Source organism: Staurois parvus, unplaced genomic scaffold (assembly GCF_062004578.1).
Source record: "Staurois parvus isolate SC_StPar_1 unplaced genomic scaffold, SC_StPar_1.0 ptg000973l, whole genome shotgun sequence".
NCBI classification, from domain to species: domain Eukaryota; kingdom Metazoa; phylum Chordata; class Amphibia; order Anura; family Ranidae; genus Staurois; species Staurois parvus.
Window position 1 is genome coordinate 1,147,384 of NW_028318769.1, and position 21,472 is coordinate 1,168,855.

Sequence of the window (21,472 nt, forward strand, 5' to 3'; positions counted from 1 at the left end):
ACACAGTTTACCAAAACCAAAATTTCTTCACCTTTAATATTCCATTATTGGACTTTTTTCACCTTAATATTCCATTATTGGATTTTGAGTTTTGTGTGTATTATTTAGATTGACCTCACTTCACATTTTGCACGTGTAATATATGTATGTGCATTTTTATGCACATGCGTATTGATTTTAGTTTGTGTTTTGCCATTATTTTTGTGTTATCACTAAGCACAATTTTTTATTATATTTATTATTATTGCTATTGTTTTATTTAAGTTATTTAATTCCACATTCACTTTAATTAGTTTGAATATAGCGCAGCATTTATATGGTTTTTTATTGTCACTATATTGATTTATGTCATTGGATTCCACATTCACTTTTATTTTTGAATGTAGCGCAGCATTTATATGGTTAACATTCAGATTTGCCCTCATTTGCACAGAACATACTTGCTGTTTTACAGGATGAATAGCTCAGCAATGTTTTTTACTTCTTTGCTGTTATCTGCCACTTTCAGGTTCCCTTAATGATCATTTGTACAGTTGCAAGAAAAAGTATGTGAACCCCTTGGGATTATGTGGAGTTTTGCATGTATTGGGTATAAAATGTGCTCTGAACGTCATCTAAGTCACAACAATAGAAGAACACAGTCTGCTGAACATAATACTACACAAACATTAGATGTTGCCATGGTTTAATTGCACATAACATGTAAACATTCACAGTGCAGGGAGGAAAAAGTATGTGAGGCCCTAGCTTAATGACTTCTCCCAGAGCTAATTGGAGCCAGGAGTGAGCCAACCTTGACTCCAATCAGTGTGATGATATTGGATGTGTTGCTGACAGCTGTCCTGCCCTTAAAAAACACACACACCTGTTTTGGGTTTACTGGTTTCAAGAAGCACTGTCTGATGTGAACCATGCCTCGCAGAAAAGAGCTCTCAGAAGACCTACGATCAAGAATTGTTGACTTGCATGAAGCTGGAAAGGGTTACAAAAGTATCTCCAAAAGCCTTGATGTTCATGTGTCCACGGTAAGACAGACTGTCTACAAATGGAGAAAATTTAGCACTGTTGCTACTCTCCCTAGGCGTGGTCGTCCTGTAAAAATGACTGCAAGAGCACAGCGCAGAATGCTGCATGAGGTAAAGAAGAATCCCAGAGTGTCAGCTACAGACCTACAGAAATCTCTGGCACATGCTAACATTTTTGTTGACACATCTACAATAAGGAAAACATTAAACAAGAATGGAGTACATGGGAGGACACCACGGAGGAAGCCATTGCTGTCCAAAAAGAATATTGCAGCACGTTTGAAGTTTGCAAAAGAGCACCTGGATGTTCCACAGCACTACTGGCAAAATATACTGTGGACAGATGAAACCAAGATTGAGTTGTTTGGGAAGAACACACAACACTATGTGTGGAGAAAAAAAGGCACAGCACACCAACATCAAAACCTCATCCCCACTGTAAAACATGGCGGAGGGAGCATCATGGTTTGGGGCTGCTTTGCTGCCTCAGGGCCTGGACGGATTGTTGTCATTGATGGGAAAATGAATTCCAGAGTTTATCAAAACATTTTGCAGGAAAACGTAGGACCATCTGTCTGCCAACTGAAGCTCCGCAGAGGATGGGTGATGCAACAGGACAATGACCCAAAGCATACAAGTAATTCAACAAAACAATGGCTGCAACAGCACAGAATACGCCTTCTGGAGTGGCCCAGTCAGAGTCCTGACCTCAACCCGATTGAAATCCTGGGGCATGACCTTAAGAGAGCGATTCACACCAGACATCCCAAGAATATTGCTACACTGAAACAGTTTTGTGAAGAGGAATGGTCCAAAACTACTCCAGATCGTTGTGCAGGTCTGATCTGCAACTACAGGAAACGTTTGGTTGAGGTTATTGCTGCCAAAGGAGGGTCAACCAGTTATTAAGTCCAAAGGTTCACATACTTTTTCCTCCCTGCACTGTGAATGTTTACATGTTATGTGCAATTAAACCATGGCAACATCTAATGTTTGTGTAGTATTATGTTCAGCAGACTGTGTTCTTCTATTGTTGTGACTTAGATGACGTTCAGAGCACATTTTATGCCCAATTCATGCAAAACTCCACGTAATCCCAATCCCACATACTTTTTCTTGCAACTGTATATTGAAGGTATTCACACGTCTCATTCATCACATACCCCAAAAGTAAGCGAAATTATGCCCTAAAATAGGACAGTGGGCGGGGCCATGCAGATCATTCCTTCATGCCTTCAGACTTGTATACAAAAATGAAGACTGGTATGGCTCCCTAATGGTACTGTAAACACTTTACACAGGAAAAAATAAAAACACTAGTCATAGAGAAAAAGAACAAGAGGGCAATCAAAGGGTTTTTGGTATATATTTACATATGAACAGCCCCTACCTCAGAGTTAAGTACTTTGATATCTATATATCAGAGAGATTCCCTATATTAGATGTCACTGCTCCTGCCACGTATTCAAAATAAAGATCTGTCAGAAGGGGGAGAGGAAACCCACATAAAAATATAATACTAGATTGTACGCTCCTTGAGGGTTAGGGACTGATGTGAATGTACTATATATATGTAAAGTGCTGCGTAAACTGACGACGCTAAATAAGTACCTGAAATAAAATAAAAATAATGCCCTATCAGCCAGATGCACATCCAGGACCCCTGGTGCATAGTGCAGATAGAACCGAATACTATAGCACATCTGGCTTTTTGACCTTGGGACCAGGCAAGACAAGTTATGGTGAATAGCAGGTGCATGTCTACATACATTGCTGCCTAAGGTGGGCATTATTTCTGCCATCCCTGCCCCAAGGTTGCCACTATCCCGATACCACCCCATTTTTGTGGTCCCCCTTCCCCCTTTGTTAGTAGGACACTGCCACAGCAGCCAATGATGTTGTGCAGCTATTGTACCATTGGTTGCTAGTATGCAGGCGGCTGGGCCATAGAGCATCATAGCAACCAGCTTGGTAACACTGCCCTGGGTAATGTGAGTGAGGACGGAGTGTTTGGTATGGACAGTCTAGCCCAGAGGTCTGCAAACTGCAGCCCACGGGCGGGATGTGACACTTTGCTTGCTTTTATCCGGCCCTTGGGGCAGTTTTCCTTCCACTGATACGAAGCACTATTCCTTCCATTGACACCAACGATGGGGCACTATTCTTCCCGCTGACACCAAAAATGGGGAGCTATTCTTCCCGCTGACACCAGCAATGGGGCGCTATTCTTCCCGCTGACACCAGCAATGGGGCGCTATTCTTCCCACTGACACCAACGAAGGGGCACTGTTCCTCCCACTGACCCCTATGAAGGGGCACTGTTCCTCCCACTGACCCCTATGAAGGGGCACTGTTCCTCCCACTGACCCCTATGAAGGGGCACTGTTCCTCCCACTGACCCCAATGACGGGGCACTGTTCCTCCCACTGACCCCAATGACGGGGCACTGTTCCTCCCACTGACCCCAATGACGGGGCACTGTTCCTCCCACTGACCCCAATGACGGGGCACTGTTCCTCCCACTGACCCCAATGACGGGGCACTGTTCCTCCCACTGACCCCAATGACGGGGCACTGTTCCTCCCACTGACCCCAATGACGGGGCACTGTTCCTCCCACTGACCCCAATGACGGGGCACTGTTCCTCCCACTGACCCCAATGACGGGGCACTGTTCCTCCCACTGACCCCAACGATGGGGCACTGTTCCTCCCACTGACACCAGCGACGGGGCATTGTTCCTCCTAATGACAACAGCAACAGGGCCCTGTTCCTCCCACTGGCCCCAACAATGGGGAAGTGTTCCTCTCACTGACCCCAAGGATGGGGCACTGTTCCTTCTAGTGATCCCAATGATGGGGCACTGTTCCTTCCACTGACACCAGCGACGGGGCACTGTTCCTCCCACTGATACCAAAAATGGGGAACTTATTACCCCACTGGCACCAATGATGGCACACTATTCCTCCCACTGACCACTAAGCTTAGGGTATTGTTTATTCCCACTGATGCCAGGTCATTTTCTACTCCCACTGGCCACAATCTGGCCCCCCTAAAGATTGAAGGGCAGTAAACTGGCTCTTTATTTCAAAAGTTTGGAGACCCTTGGTCAAGCCAGAGTGCCTCCCCCCCACCATATGCCACCTGAGGCTGATGGGGACTTGAACAATCAAAGCAGTGTGTAGCACAGAAAATACTTCTAAGGGTTCACAATCACAATGGTGTGCAGCAGTTTGTCTGCAGCGCAGGTGCATGTGTATTTTGCATGCGTTTTTAGCCACAGTCCCACTGACTTCTATTAGGTTGTGCATTTTTTGCCGCACTTTCTGAATGCTCACCTGCAGGTCCTGCATGCCACATCTTTGGTGTGCTTTCAGAAAATGCAGCAAAAAGGTGCAACTTAATGGAAGTCAATGGGACTACAGCTGAAAAACGCGGGTAAAACACACATAGACTACGCATACACCTGTGTTGCTGCCAAACCGCAGCACACCAGTGTGAACCCAGCCTGAGCATGCTTGGAGCTGTGTACACCTGCATACAGCCTTCTCCTATAATTAGAGTGAAGCTAAACTCTCCCATTCAACATTTAAAGTGATTGTAAACCTCAGACATGAAATATGAACAAGACATATCCCTCTATAGAGTGTGCTTGTCTCAATCCAGAGTACGAAGTGTCATTTCTGTCTGCTGTCAGTATGAATCGCTTTTGACAAGTTTTCCAGACACCAAGAGAAAAAAGGTGACCGGGGAGGGACCTCCAGCACACAGTCTGTGATTGACAGCCTCAGCTCTGTTCTTGTGTGCTGTGTGGAGGGAGGTGTCCCTTCACTCCAATCAGCTCTCTAAGCTCCTATCACTGAGCTCTGCAGAGTGTAACTCCAGCTCCCCGCCCCCTGCTTTCTGACAGCTCAGACAAGCTTTAAAAATTCCGGACATTGACTAGATGTAAGGAAGAGAAGACTGCAGATAAACTGGTACAACTTATGTAGGAGGATTTATTTATTGTCTGTGTATCACCTGAGGCCAGTCACTTTACTGGGTATATGTAGTGTATAACCACTTTAACTATTTATTTTATTCCTTATGCGGCTAGCATTAGTAAATAGGTAGGAAGGAATATATTTACTTGTTTTAAACTTTTTTTTTTCACATTTCTTCAGTTTCTTCCTTGTTTGTGGCCTAGGTCAAAATGATGTTCTACATCCCAGGATTCTTAATGGGCATTTTTTTCTTTCTTCAGAAGGAGGGGCTTTCTCAGCTAAGGACCCCCTCTTACCTGCATTCCTGAGCTGAGGGCAGACGGATTCTAGGAAATAAATGCCACAGCCCACATGGAGGAAAAATATATTTGAAATATATTTTAAAATATTCTTCCCAAATATATTGACACATATTTGAAATCGAATGTTCGGTGTATTGTAACACTGAGAGACAGAATAGCAACAACAAATTCAGCAGAAATGCGTCTAACAAATGATGCACTGATTTGCATGTTCATGAGGGAAATAAGTATTTGATCCCCTTCACAAAACATGACTTAGTACTTGGTGGCAAATCCCTTGTTGGCAATCACAGAGGTCAGACGTTTCCTGTAGTTGGCCCCCAGGTTTGCACACATCTCAGGAGGGATTTTGGCCCACTCCTCTTGGCAGATCCTCATTAAGGTTTGGTGGCTGACATTTGGCAACTCGAACTTTCAGCTCCCTCCACAGATTTTCAATCGCAATAAGGACTAGAGACTGGCAAGGCCACTCCAGGACCTTAATGTGCTTTTTCTTGAGCCACTCCTTTGTTGCTTTGGCCGTGTGTTTTGGGTCATTGTCATGCTGGAACACCATCCACGACCCATTTTCAATGTCCTGGCTGAGGGAAGAAGGTTCTCACCCAAGATTTGATGGTACATTGCTCCGTCCATCGTCCCTTTGATGCAGTGCAGTTGTCCTGTCCCCTTAGTAGAAAAACACCCCCAAAGCAGAATGTTTCCACCACCATGTTTGACAGTTGGGATGGTGTTCTTGGGGTCATAGGCAGCATTCCTCCTCCTCCAAACACAGCAAGTTGAGTTGATACCAAAGAGCTTGATTTTGGTCTCATCTGACCACAACACTTTGAACCAGTCCTCCTCTGCATCATTCAGATGTTCAGTGGCAAACTTCAGATGGGCCTGGACATGTGCTTTCTTGAGCAGAGGGACCTTGTGGGCACTGCGGGATTTCAATCCTTGTCGGCGTAGTGTGTTACCAATTGTTTTCTTGGTGACTGTGGTCCCAGCTGCCTGGAGATCATTGACAAGATCCTCACGTGTAGTTCTGGGATGATTCTTCACTGTTCTCATGATCATTGACACTCCATGAGGTGAGATCTTGCATGGTGCACCAGACCTAGGGAGACTGACAGTTGTTTTGTGTTTCTTCCATTTGTGAATGATTGCACCAACTGTTGTCACCTTCTTACCAAGCTGCTTGGCGATAGTTTGGTAGCCCAGTCCAGCCTTGTGTAGGTCTACAATCTTGTCCCTGACATCCTTGGACAGCTCTTTGGTCTTTGCCATGGTGGAGAGTTTGGAATCTGATTGTTTGATTGCTCCTGTGGACAGGTGTCTTTTATACAGGTAACAAAATAAGATTAGCAGCACTCCCTTTAAGAGACTGCTACTAATCTCAGCTTGTTACCTGTATGTAAGACACCTGGTAGCCAGAAAACCAACTGAACGATAGGGGATCAAATACTTATTTCTCTCATGAACATGAAAATCAGTGCATAATTCGTTAGACATGCATTTCTCTTCAATTTTTTGTTGCTATTCTGTCTCTCAGTGTTACAATACACCGAACATTCGATTTTAGACTGATCATTTCTTTGTGAGTGGGCAAACATTCAAAATCAGCAGGGGATCAAATACTTATTTCCTTCACTGTGTGTGTGTGTGTGTGTGTGTGTGTGTGTGTGTGTGTGTGTGTGTGTGTGTGTGTGTGTATATGTGTGTGTGTGTATATATATATGTATGTGTATATATGTATGTGTATATATATATATATATATATATATATATATATATATATGATGCATTTTTTATATATTACAAAATACATATAAAGTAATTTTGACATATATTATTACATATATTTGTAAATGCATCATCTACCATTATTCAAGATGTCTGCGCCTAGAAATGCTCGGTGGGTGTTTTTCTTAACCTCCCTAGCGGTATTCCCGAGTGTAGCTCGGGGTAAAATTTCAATACCAAGAGCGGTAACCCCGAACTACATGGCGTCCCCGGCCATCTCCTCCGGCCGATGCCGGCATCCGGCTTTCGTGTTCCGGTCCCTGTGACGTCGGGACGTACGGGCGCTGGAACCAGTGGGAAATTTGAAATTTTTAAAAAAAGGCATTTTTGCTGTCATTGCTGTTTCAATGCATTTCACATACATTGTGTCCCGAGTGCTTTGTCCTGCGCCCTGCCTGCATTATTACTGTTCTTTCTGCCTGGAAACTGAGAAACGTCCATGGCGTCCAAAAAGCGTCCCTTTACGTCAAAATCGGTTTTAGATCAGCTAGAGAACAGCGATAGTAAATCAGAACCACTTGCAGAATTGAGTGATAATGATTCGTGGGGGAAATTCCTCATCAGACACTGAAAACGATTTTGCGACTTTGCTCAGCGATGTGCGAATTTGCCTCCGTATTTCAAATTTCAGTGTTTTTGGTTTGATTATATTATTGAATTTAATTTATTATTATATTATTATTTTTTATGATTATTTATTAAATTATAATTTATGATTTCGTGTTTCAAATTTTATCATATCCGGGATGTTTACTAGACTCTTGTTCGGACAGATTTCAGTGAGTTATTCCTAAAAAATTACAGCCTACAATAAAAAACAACATATTTCCATGCAAAATAATGGTACCGCTTTCAGCACAAAAAATCGGAAAGAATCATAACGGCGAGGAGGTTAAACAATAACGCATGTAGACATGGATGGATGGGGGGGTTTGTGCTGAATATTAAAAATTAATTAAATGGCGTTTTCAGTTTGTTGACTCAGATATAATTTATTTCCACTTTAATTTGTACAGGTGGGTATACACAACACTTATGGTTCCTGGGCACCAAAACACGGATGTATTTTCTGTTACCTGGCTCAGTATAGCTGTGTATGAGCCCTTATTGTTCTTTGTGGTGCTTTTGAATATGTTGTTTTTACAACTTTGTTTGTTCTGTTTGTTTGCCCGAGCAGCTGTGTAAATGCAAATCGTTTCGTTTCGAAGACGCAATGTGTGTTTTTTTCCGTTGCAGGCCTTGCAGTATGAGGGAGAGGAAGAGCAGGAAGGGGTTACATACAGCGTGTATTTACGTAGTACAAGCACACAACAGGTAAGGCGAGCTGTGCGTCTAATAATAACTATCACTTTACATAATAGAATTTGCCGATGTCGCTGGCCTGTTTTGGTCTGCACTGTGTCAGGGACTGGATAAGGAGTTACCAGTTACATTCAATTCCAAGCACACAGCTGACAAATATACAATTAAAATACATAACGCTCAATTCACAAAGCTAACACTCAAGGAAAAGTCAGTTTACATAGAAACAAAAAAAAAAAGTGACAGTTGTGCTCAAAAGTTTGCATACCCTGGCAGAAATTATGGAATTTTGGCATTGATATTAAAAATATGACTGATCATGCCAAAAAACTGTCTTTTATTTAACCACTTCACGCCTAAGGGTAAAACAAATCTTAATGCACTCCCTAAACGCACTCTCCGCTCCTCACAAGACCTCCTTCTCTCTAGTTCCCTAGTCTCCTCCTCCCATGCCCGCCTCCAGGACTTCTCCAGGGCATCACCCATACTCTGGAACTCCCTACCCCAATACATCAGACTATCACCTATTCTTCTCTCCTTTAGGCGCATCCTGAAAACCTATCTCTTCAGGGAAGCCTACGCGGCCCCCTGCTAATTGCCGATCTCCTCCAATCTTCCTACCACTCCATCCCCCACAGCTTTTCCTCCTGTACCACTATCCCCTCCCTCCTAGATTGTAAGCTCCAAGGAGCAGGGCCCTCGAACCCCTCGTGTATTGTATTGTTATTGTACTGTTGCATGTTCTGTCTCCCATTGTAATGTACAGCGCTGAGCGAACTGTTGGCGCTATATAAATACTGTATAATAATAATGCCTAAAGCACAATTTTGCAATGTTGACATGTGTTAGTAAAAATATCCATATCATCACAACTACTTTGTACATCCGGGTGGATTATACTGTGTTTTTTTCGGGACAAATGGGCTTTCATCTGGTGGTAAATGGTAATGGATATCTCCTGATTTTTTTTTTTTTTATTATCAAAGGAACACTGGCCCAAAATAGTAAAAAATGTAGCTGTGTGTTTCTTGTTACTACCATAACTTACCACCAAAGAACAACCCAAAATACATTTTCCAGCTCTTGACGATCACAGCAATACCATATATCTGTATGTTGTTTGTACCCCGTAGTACAGCCCTGAAATAATAGTGCGCATTTTGTTTTTTTTGTGGGTTTTTTACTTAAAACACAGTGACACTAACACCAATTAAAAAAAAAAAATCCTGACCTTTGACCCTGACCTTTTGACCTTTGACCCTGACCTTGACCAAAACACTAACCCTGGCACTGAACTAGATCAAACCTTGTTCTAGGTATTTTTTCTTTATTTTTTTTAATATTTATTTATCTTTTTTTTCTAACAAACATTTTTTTTCCTCTATGCAAGGAGTTAGAGAGATACAATGTATCTCTCTCCTGCATTCATAGAGAAAAAAACAAGGGGGCGGGCTATACAGTGACTGATCACTTTGATAGCCAATCAGAGGCTATCAAAGCAATCATGTGACCCAGAATCGGGAGTCCCAGGTCCCGATCGTTAGAACTGGACCCGGGGCTCTCAATGACACCCCGGTCTTTGTGGTGGGAGTGTGCTGTGCGGCACGTTCCCAGCAGAAACACAGGTACGCAGATATTCTGCCCCTCAGAAAAAAAGCCCAATTCTGTGAGGCCGCATATCTGTGTTATGGCGGCGTGAAGGGGTTAAGGAGAGTGATCATAAGAAGCCATTTATTATCACATAGTTGTTTGGCTCCTTTTTAAATCCTAATGATGACAGAAATCACCCAAATAGCCCGGATCAAAAGTTTCCCTCCCCTGGAATGTTTTGCCTCGGTACAGACACACAAGGTGACACACACGGATTAAAATGCAAATTAGAGATCAATTTCTCACATCTGTGGCTTTTTAAATTGCAATTAATATCTGTATATAAATAGTCAATAAGTTTGTTAGCTCTCACTTGGCTACACTGAGCAGGCTACATACTGAGCCATGGGGAGCAGAGAAGAATGGTCAAATGACCTGCGTAATAAGGTAATGGAACTTTATAAAGATGGAAAGGGATATAAAAAGATATCCAAAACCTTAATGATGCCAGTCACTCACTTATTAGGAAGTGGAAAATTCGGGGTTCTCTTGATAACAAGCCAAGGTCAGGTAGATCAAGAAAGATTGCAGCCACAACTGCCAGAAGAAATGTTCGGGATACAAAGAAAAACCCACAGGTAACCTCAGGAGAAATAAAGGCTGCTCTGGCATGGTTGTTTCAAGGAGCACAATATGACAATACTTGAACAAAAATGAACTGCATGGTCGAGTTACCAGAAAAAAGCTTTTACTGCACCAATGCCACAAAAAAGCCCAGTGTGGAATGTCAAGGTGTTGTTGGGCATATTGTTGGCTCACTGAGCAGGATAGACACTAAGCCATGGGGAGCCGGAAAGAACTGTCAACAGACCTGTGTAATAAGGTAATGGAACTTTATAAAGATGGAAAGGGATATAAAAAGATATCCAAAACCTTAAAGATGTCAGTCAGGACCAGGGGCGGACTGACCATTTAGCCAATCGGGCACTGCCCGAAGGCCCGGGGTCAGTAGGGGGCCCCATGAGATGCCCCTGGTACCTTTCATAGGCTTTTTTGGGTGTGGTGTGAGTGTGGGCGAGGACACAGGGGCCCCATGATTTCCTATTGCCCGGGGGCCCCAGGACTTGTCAGTCCTCCCCTGGTCAGGACTGTTCAAACACTTATTAGGAAGTGGAAAATTTGGGGTTCTCTTGATACCAAGCCAAGGTCAGGTAGATCAGGAAAGATTGCAGTCACAACTGGCAGAAGAATTGTTCGGGATACAAAGAAAAACCCACAGGCAACCTCAAGAGGAAAAAGACTGCTCTGGAAAAAGATGGCGTAGTTGTTTCAAGGAGCACAATATGACAATACTTAAACAAAAATGAGCTGCATGGTTGAGTTGCCAGAAAGAAGCTTTTACTGCACCAATGCCACAAAAAAGCCCAGTGAGGAATGTCAAGGTGTTGTTGGGCATATTGTAATCTGACTTTTTTGTGGCATTGGCGCAGTAAAGGCTTCTTTCTGGTAACTTGACCACGCAGCTCATTTTTGTTCAATTATCTTCGTTTATATCAATGCCAAAATTTCAGTTTCTACCAGGGTATGCAAACTTTTGACCACAACTGTATATGTAGACTGTTGCAGTATTATACATTAGGTCCTTTAGTGTGCTTTGATGACATTCATAGTGAACTGTACACCAATGCACCCTTGCCCTACATTAAGGTGCGGTATTCTGTGATGGATGAAGTCCTCCCCGTGGCACTGCAAACAAAGGCAGACGCACCTATTTTCATTCATGTGTTGAGGTGTAGCAGGCCAATCATTTTGAAAAGGCTACAGCTCATGAAAACGCACACATTACAGTGCAGGGCACTTTGGTTTGAATGGGCCCTTACCATCATTTTTGCTGGACAGCTCAGTCTGCATCAGGGGCGGACTGACAACTCATGGGGCCCCCGGGCAATTGGGGATCATGGGGCCCCTGTGTTTTTGCCCACACTCAAAACACGCCTATAAAAGGTACCAGGGGCATTTTATGGGGCCCCCTACTGACCCCGGGCCCTCGGGCAGTGCCCGAGTACTCAAATGGTCAGTCCACCCCTGATCTGCATGTAAAGGTGGAGAAAGATATAAATAAAGGCTTGTGTTATAGAAAAAAGGAATTCATATGCTGGTTTAAAGCAGGACTCCGGGCAAAATTTTTATTTTCCCATGCAGTGGCACTGCATTGGTTAACTGCTCGTTTTGTCCAGGGGCCCAAGGAAAAGCTATACTGGTATGGATTTGCCATTTTTTTTAATTTTGGCATGGGGTTCCCCTCAAAATCCATACCAGACCCAAATGGCTTGGTATGAATGGAGGGGGGGACCCCATGCCGTTTTTTAAATAATTTTTTTTAATTGCTGGCAATTCTTTTGTTTTTCATTCAGCTGGGGAACCCCTCTGACAGCTGAAACATTAACGCATGTTTTTCACTAATAAAATACAGCATGCCTTGATGAAATAACTCCATGCTGTATTTTATTAGCACTTTTTGGTGAATGCAAATATTTTTTTTAAAAATACTATGCGGTATCCTACACTCGGATGCGGTAAGATACCTCTAAGTCAATTGTGCCCAGTGAGCCTCTCACCGGGCCCCCTACCGACCCCGGGCCCTCGGGCAATGCCTGAATGGTCGGTTTATTCATTGTCTAGTGGAGAAGGTGTGACACCGGAAACTGTAAAGCTGAGGCTCAATATAGAGGTGTCATCTGGAGGAGTACCTGGATCACAAGACTACCCAAAGAGAACTATAGATCCTTTGGCAGGTGACACTGGTCACATATATGTATTTCAGCTGTATGTCCTGCAGGTCTGGCTGCAATAGTTTGATTCATGATCTCACCATCACTGCTCTCTGATTCATGAAAAAGTGGTCACATGTTCTAATTCCCCTTTAAACTCCTGTATTGCACAAGCTGGATGTATACATTTCATAAATACAGAACTGCCATATAATAGTAATTGCCATTACGGCAATAGCCTCACGTCACGTCTCTGTGCTGCTGCCTGACAGTTGTCCCTCTAAATTCTCTGTGCTGGTGGAGGAATCTGCTCAATGTCCAACTCTCCTCTCCTGAAATACTCTGCACTGTTGGAGGACTCTGCTCATTTCTCTACCTAACTATCCTCTCCTGAAATATTCTGCACTGTCGGAGGACTCTGCTCATTTCTCTACATAACTCTCCTCTCCTAAAATACTCTGCACTGCCGGAGGACTCTGCTCATTTCTCTACCTAACTTTCCTCTCCTGAAATACTCTGCACTGCTGGAGGACTCTGCTCATTTCTCTGCCTAACTCTCCTCTCCTGAAATACTCTGCACTGCTGGAGGACTCTGCTCATTTCTCTGCCTAACTCTCCTCTCCTGAAATACTCTGCACTGCCGGAGGACTCTGCTCATTTCTCTGCCTAACTCTCCTCTCCTAAAATACTCTGCACTGCCGGAGGACTCTGCTCATTTCTCTGCCTAACTCTCCTCTCCTGAAATACTCTGCACTGCTGGAGGACTCTGCTTATTTCTCTACCTAACTCTCCTCTCCTGAAATATTCTGTACTGCCGGAGGACTCTGCTCATTTCTCTACATAACTCTCCTCTCCTGAAATACTCTGCACTGCCGGAGGACTCTGCTCATTTCTCTGCCTAACTCTCCTCTCCTGAAATACTCTGCACTGCTGGAGGACTCTGCTCATTTCTCTGCCTAACTCTCCTCTCCTGAAATACTCTGCACTGCTGGAGGAAAACTTGCCTAATAAAGGCTGCTGGGAATACCAGCCGAACACAGACTTGTACGGATCATTCAGGTCTTGTTATGTTTTTGAAGAAATGACTCAGCTCTTCCCTGGAATATAGTCTGGCACATGCCGCGCTGGCAGGAGAGCACAGCCATTGTCTCATTATATTGGATACGGTACATATTGTGTGTCAGAGCTGTGTTCTCATCACTAGAACCTTAATATAATTTCCAGGAACATGTTCCTCAGCTCATTGCACACAACATCGTATGGTAAAGCCATGCAACACGCTATATGTAATTCTGATATGTTTAATAAACATGAGTTCCCCGGTCTGCACACTCACTGTAGACCATTATGAGAGACTCCCACCATGCGTGTGCTTAGTTCCTGGGTCTGCCAACCCACTATACCCATTATGAGAGACTCCCACCATGCGTGCACTTAGTTCCCGGGTCTGAACACTCACTGTAGACCATTATGAGAGACTCCCACCATGCGTGTGCTTAGTTCCTGGGTCTGCACACTCACTGTAGACCATTATGAGAGACTCCCACCATACATTTGCTTAGTTCCTGGGTCTGCACACCCACTGTACCCATTATGAGAGACTCCCACCATACATTTGCTTAGTTCCTGGGTCTGCCAACCCACTATACCCATTATGAGAGACTCCCACCATGCGTGCACTTAGTTCCCGGGTCTGAACACTCACTGTAGACCATTATGAGAGACTCCCACCATGTGTGCACTGAGTTCCTGGGTCTGCACACTCACTGTAGACCATTATGAGAGACTCCCACCATACATGTGCTTAGTTCCTGGGTCTGCACACCCACTGTACCCATTATGAGAGACTCCCACCATGCGTGCGCTTAGTTCCTGGGTCTGCACACCCACTGTATCCATTATGAGAGACTCCCACCATGCGTGCGCTTAGTTCCTGGGTCTGTACACCTGCTGTGCCCATTATGAGTGGTTCCTACCATCCCTGCCCTGAATTCTTGGATCTGCACAGCTGCCATACCCATTATGATGGGTTCCCACAATCCCTGTAGAGTCCCTGTACCCATTATGGGGAACTCCCACCATCCCTGTGCCGAGTTCCTGTGTCTTCCAAATTTCTTATGACTAAGTCCAATGACGAAACGCGTCAAGGGAAGTGACGTCAAGATGCACAGCTGAACCGGAAGTAACCGAGCGGCCATTTTGGATCCTGGAAAGTCCGAGATTATACACATGAGAGGGTCTCAGAGGATCTCCAGAGGTCTGGCTGCTACTATTCTGATTTGATTGCAATTTGAAAGATGAAGGATAATGTAAGCATGTAATAAAGTATTTACTCATGATTATATGTGGATTTACACTATTATTTACTCCATATATTTGATGGGCATCGTTGTTGGAGCATGGTGTTCAGGAAAGAGTGAGCTTTTTTCTTTTTTTTCTGAGGTTCTATGGTCCCAAAAATCACTTTGGAGGTTGTTTTGCAACATGAAGGTTTTTTGAATTTATGGACGTTTTTTTGAATTTTGAGTGACTATATTTATTTTGGAGGACATTTCTAATATTTTGGTTTGTGTTAATTTATTTTTATTTTTTTGGATAATTTGGACAGTGTGGGATTGTATTTTATGCATATTTTTGATCAGAGTTCCTGTGTCTGCTTGTCTGCTATACCCATTATGAAGGGCTCCTACCATCTCGGCCTTGAGTTCCCAGGTTTACAAAACTGCACTGACCTTGTTGAGGAACTCTCTTCATCCCTGTGCTTAGTTCCTGGGTCTGCACGCTCATTATGAGGGGTTCCCACCATGCCTGTGCTGAGTTCCTGGGTATGTACACCTGCTGTGCCCATTATGAGGGGTTCCCACCATCGCTGCCCTGAATTCTCAGATTTGCACTCCTACCATACTCATTATGATGGGTTCCCACCATCCCTGAACTGAGTTCCCAGGTCTGCACAACTGCTGTGCCCATTATGAGTGGTTCCCACCATCCCTGCCCTGAGTTCCTTGATCTGCACACCTGCCAGGACCACTAAGAGGGGTTTCTACCTGCTTTTCATTGAGTTCCCAGGTTTACATACCCATTGTGCCCACCAACTCAAGAAAATAATTATTTGCACCACAAGATCAATAAATGAGCCCTTTCATTATAAAAGACTGCTTGGTTACAATCAATGTCTTTTTATTTTTTTTTTATGGCAAACAACTGCATATCTCTGTTTGATTGTTTATCTTCAGGGTGGATAAAAATCAATGATTTTTTTAAAAAATTCAAAAAAATCAGGTTTTTTTTATTTAAATCGGATTTTTTTTATTTAAATCGGATTTTTTAAAATAAAATGCTTTTTGAGGAAAATATATTACCATGCAAAGGTTATTCCATCATGAAATAAAGATTTGTTTTTTAATTATGTAGAATAAGGCTGTATATGTTTCATTTTTTTGGTAAATAAATCCCATGAATCCATTCACAATGTCATGCTCTTCCAGAGGTTTTTGTAAGATTATTGGGCAGTTTCTCTGCCTACAAGATATTATCACAGATGATCGGTTTACTTTTGCAGTTCTCAAAACTGAATTTGACTCAGCGGAGATCACATGCCTCTTCTTCACAGCAAAAATGTTATAACATGAACAGAGTTAAGAAAAAGACCTTCATCCTAACTTCTGCAAACCTATGAATACAGAATCAGCCCCTTCACTGCTAAGTTTCAAGAAGTTCAGTGAATAGAATAGAAGCAATATTTTTCTGATTGTTTGGAGTGGAATAGATCTGCACAAGAAGAAAGTGAAACTAAGTGTGAGGAGGAGGGGCTGACAGTCTAAGTTTCTTCAAATATATAGATTTTGTTTAGCCAAATTAGTTAACAAACATGGATGTTTAAGCCAATCACATATGCTGGAATGTTATTGTTTCAGTTGAATAAATCTATTTAAATTGTTATTATTAAGGTAATGATTATTTTTCTCCTTCCTAAGTACAACAGAAAAGTTGTCCAAATATGAATGATTAACCTATTAAACTGGGGATAAAAAAACTAATGAAAAGTTATTCTAAAAATCTTCATCTACTTCCATATTAAAGTTATACCGGCAAGAATTAGTCTTTATGTAGAAAACTAGGATTTAAATCAAGCCTTACTGACTAGGGATTTAAATTGTGATTTAAATCAGTTTGATTTAAATCAAATCCACCCTTTTTATCTTTATGTATATGGCCAGCACTAACCTGTATATGTTCTATTGACTGAAACCCTCCCCGTCTGTCAGCTGATTTACAGCTCAGTTTGGCAGGATTGTTCTGCACATTGACAAGGATGACTTGTGTAATGCAATCTGTCTTCTCTCCAGGCTCCTGTGAAAGTATTAACACTGCGTGCTGGAACTCTTCCAAGACTTGTCCGCCATCTTCTCGAAGCCCGAATTCTGGGGGACACCTCCTACATCCCGGTTTTCCTGGCCACTTATCGCACTTTCAGTAGCACCAGTGAGGTGTTGACGTTACTGCTGGACAGGTTGTGTAATTTTGCTATGTGTGGGGGTCAGTGTGGTGAAGGGGGGGGGGGGGGGTGCTATAGAATGGCAATGTAGATTTTCCCCCACATATTTGTCCATTATGTGGCTTTTGGTGATCCCCTCCTTTGATTCCTCTGAAATGAAGTCTAGCAGAACCAGTTTCTAAAATGTACCTAGAAATGGATAGGTTTAGAACCTTGGTCAAGTTTTTTTGCTGATATCGTCCCCACTAGGGAGATTCAGCCTCTAAAATTGTCCTGTTGATCATTTTAGAAGAAGAGAAATCCAACATTTTTATACTCACCGGCCACTTTATTAGGTCCACCTTCCTAGTGCCAAGAAAATCTCCTCCACACCATCACACCACCACCACCAGCCTGAACAGTTGATACAAGGCAGGATGGATCCATGCTTTCATGTTGTTTACGCCAAATTCTGACCCTACCATCTGAATGTCACAGCAACCAGTCTGCCCATTCACCTCTGACCTCTGACATCAACAACACATTTTCCTCCACACAACTGACACTTACTGAATATTTTCTCTTTTCCGGACCATTCTCTGTAAACCCTAGAGATGGTTGTTCGTGACAATCCCAGTAGATCAGCAGTTTTTGAAATACTCAGACTAGCCCTTCTGGCACCAACAACCATGTCACGTTCAAAGTCACTTAAATCCCCTTTCCTCCCCATTCTGATGCTCGGTTTGAACTTCAGCAAGTTGTCTTCACCACGTCTACGTGCCGAAATGTATTGAGTTGCCACCATGTAATTGGCTGATTAGCAATTTGTGTTACCAAGCAATTGAACAAGTATGTGAGTATAACCTGTGCAGAGGACTGATCAATTAGACTGGCTGCTGCTAGCAAAATCACAAATGTGTACAGGTGAACAAATGTGTGAGTGCAAGGGGGGGGGGGGAGGGGGAGTCCTCTTTTTTGGTGGGACTTTAACAGCACAATTTATTTGTATGATAAATTTCAACAAAAGAGATATTTTTATAAAAACAGTATGAAATTAAATTTTTACAATCTTCAAAAATAAATATAAAGCTATAAAACATATTGCGGCGTTGTCATCAGAGATGGTATTGCAAATCTAATCATGGATCATGCATGGTTCACGCTTGACGCATTTCGAGATCAACAAAAATCTCTTCTTCAGAAGTGCTCAAGAAGGCATGACGTCTATCACAAACATATATCAATATACATGACGCAATCTAATTATTGTAAACGATTTGATACTTTACAATATGGTTGTACACTTACATGATTCCATGTGAGGTAAAAACCGCCAGGAGATATTAAAAACAAATTGTTATGTGAACACAGCCACGGATTTCTGCCTGAGATATATGAGAAATCCGTGGCTGTGTTCACATAACAATTTGTTTTTAATATCTCCTGGCGGTTTTTACCTCACATGGAATCATGTAAGTGTACAACCATATTGTAAAGTATCAAATTGTTTACAATAATTAGATTGCGTCATGTATATTGATATATGTTTGTTATAGACGTCATGCCTTCTTGAGCACTTCTGAAGAAGAGATTTTTGTTAATCTCGAAACGCCTCAAGCGTGAACCATGCATGATCCATGATTAGATTTGCAATACCATCTCTGATGACAACGCCGCAATATGTATTGTAGCTTTATATTTATTTTTGAAGATTGTAAAAATTACATTTCATACTGTTTTTATAAAAAAATCTCTTCTGAATTGTTGAAATTTATCATACAAAAATTGTGCCGTTAAAGTCCCACCAAAAAAGAGGACTTTTCCCCCCCTTTGTATTTGTTAGGGATGTTGGCACTTTGTGTATTATATCCCTTCCTCTCTCTAAATGTGTGAGTGCAAACATAAAAATTGCTGCGCTGCCTCTCCCAAACACTACTTTCAATAATTAAATAAATGAATGAACTCCCTACTATACAAAGGGTCCCCACAAATGTGCATGTGTTATAATGCCCCGTGGGCTGACAATTATATCCCTCCTCCCCAGTGACTAAATCCCAAATAAACCAATAAGTACATACAAAGTGCTTAAAAGACAATAGTGCTAAAAATAGCACATATACAATGCCATGAAACTGTGTATACATTGAAATTATATAAAAATATATATATATTAAAGTCCCAATAATTGTGCAAACATATAAAAGTTCCAAAAAAACCCCAAAGAAACCTTCATCCGCATCCGTTGTGAATATTAAGTGATACAGTAGTAAATCTTATTATCCATAGCAATTCTCTATGCGAAGTGCTCCAATTAGTGCTCCCCCTCCAGAGCCCCACTCAGCACAGATTGACCACCTGGAATGGTAGGTCAATTATTATTATTATACAGGATTTATATAGCGCCAACAATTTGCGCAGCGCTTTACAATATAAGGGAGGCAGTACAATTACAATACATTTCAGTACAGAAGGAGTGTGAAGGCCCGGCTCGTGGAGCTTACAATCTAAAGGAAGGGGGAGGTGATACAGAAGGTGATAGCTGCGGGGGATGATCTGGTGGAGGTGATTCAAGTACAGTTCTTAGGTGGAGGTGGGGTAGGCTTCCCTGAATAAGTGAGTTTTCAAAGATCGCCTAAAGGCAGACAGGGTGGGGGCTGACTGGACATACTATGGTAGGGAGTTCCAGAGGATGGGAGAGGCTCTGGAGAAGTCCTGGAGGCGAGCATGGGAGGAGGTGATGAGGGAGCTGGAGGGGAAGAGATCTTGGGAGGAGCGGAGTGGGCGATTTGGGCGATATCTGTGGATAAGGTTGGCAATGTAGCTAGGGGCAGTGTTGTGGATGGCTTTGTAAGCTGTGGTTCGTATTTTGAATTTTATACTTTGGGTTAGTTAGTGGAAGAAAGTGAAGGGATTGGCAGAGAGGGGCAGCAGTCACTGATCGGTTGGTAAGGTGTATGAGTCTAGCAGCAGCATTCATAATAGACTGAAGGGGGGATAGCTTGTGTAACGGTAGACCAGTGAGGAGGGAGTTGCAGTAGTCAAAGCGGGATAAAACCAAGGTGTGGATAAGTTGTTTTTTGCTGTCATTGGTCAGAAAGGGGCGGATTTTGGAAATGTTCCGGAGGTTGAGGCGGCAGGATTTAGCCAGTGATTGGATGTGGGGCCCAAAGGAGAGGTCAGAGTCTAGGATTACGTCTAGCATGAGATGTTGCAGTGCTCTCCTGCAGGAGAGGTGGCCGTCTGTGTGGTCTTGACACCTCTATACGCTGATGACAGACTCCATAGTGGAAACACCTCTAGATCAATTGTTTGTGCCAAAACTCCTCCAGAACCTCCACAGTACTCCACCACCTTAAAAACTTCAAAGGGAAACTTCCATAGCGTAACCGTATTTATTAGGTAAAAAAACATTTAAAATTGGACTTACATAAAAGCCATGTGTATGGCACTTTAAATCCCAGCAAAACGCAATTCCTTCTCAGAGGACAAGTGTAGCGCTATCAAGCCGCGCCCTACATGTTTCGTTGTATGATGTCATCAGGAGCAAGGTGAACAGGTGTACCTAATAAAGTGGCCGGTGAGTGTATATTTGCCAACAGAACAGGAATAGGGAAAAAAATCTTGCCCCCCTTTGTGTCTATAACAGCCCCCAGCCTTCTAGGAAGGCTTTCCACCATATTTTGGAGGGTATCTGTGGGAATTTGTGTTCATTAGGCCAAAAGAACCATTTGTGAGTCAAGTTACTGATGTTGGAAGACTTGATTCCTAATGAGCTTTGCCGTTCTTCCCAAAGATGTTCAGTAGGGTTGAGGTCCGAGCTCTATAGTGGCACTCTAGTTCAGAGGGTCTCCAAACTTTCTAAACAATTGGGTGGAATTGTGCCCCATCGTTGGTGTCATTGGGAGAAATTGTGCCCCTTCATTGGTGTCAATGGGGAGGAATTATGCCCTCTTGTTTGTATCAATAGATGTAATAGTGCGTCAAATACCACATAAAAGCAAACAGTTTGGAGACCACTCATGCTCCTCCACACCAAACTCAGCTTTTTCCCATGTGGTGTATCACCAATATTCTGAATTTCTGAATTAAAATTGCCTAAAAATGTCCATGTGTGGCCAACATAAGGGGACTTTTGACAGGAAATGAGTCCCAATTGTATTTATATTTACCCACTCAGCAGTAATACAATTTTAATGAAAGTATTCAGTGTCTTCTGTAATAAGGGAAATTCCTTCTTC

The 21,472-nt window shown here is 42.8% G+C and overlaps 1 protein-coding gene across 4 annotated transcripts in view; it reads left to right on the plus strand.

Annotated features, from left to right (window-relative positions):
* Nucleotides 1–21,472, plus strand: part of RGL2 (ral guanine nucleotide dissociation stimulator like 2) — a 122,865-nt gene that overhangs the window by 41,228 nt on the left and 60,165 nt on the right. For all 4 annotated transcript variants that reach the window (XM_089657186.1, XM_089657185.1, XM_089657187.1 and 1 more), the window contains 2 exons: nucleotides 8,331–8,408; nucleotides 17,107–17,270. In XM_089657186.1, the coding sequence (XP_089513312.1) occupies nucleotides 8,331–8,408; nucleotides 17,107–17,270 (242 nt within the window). The remainder of the gene's footprint in view (nucleotides 1–8,330; nucleotides 8,409–17,106; nucleotides 17,271–21,472) is intronic.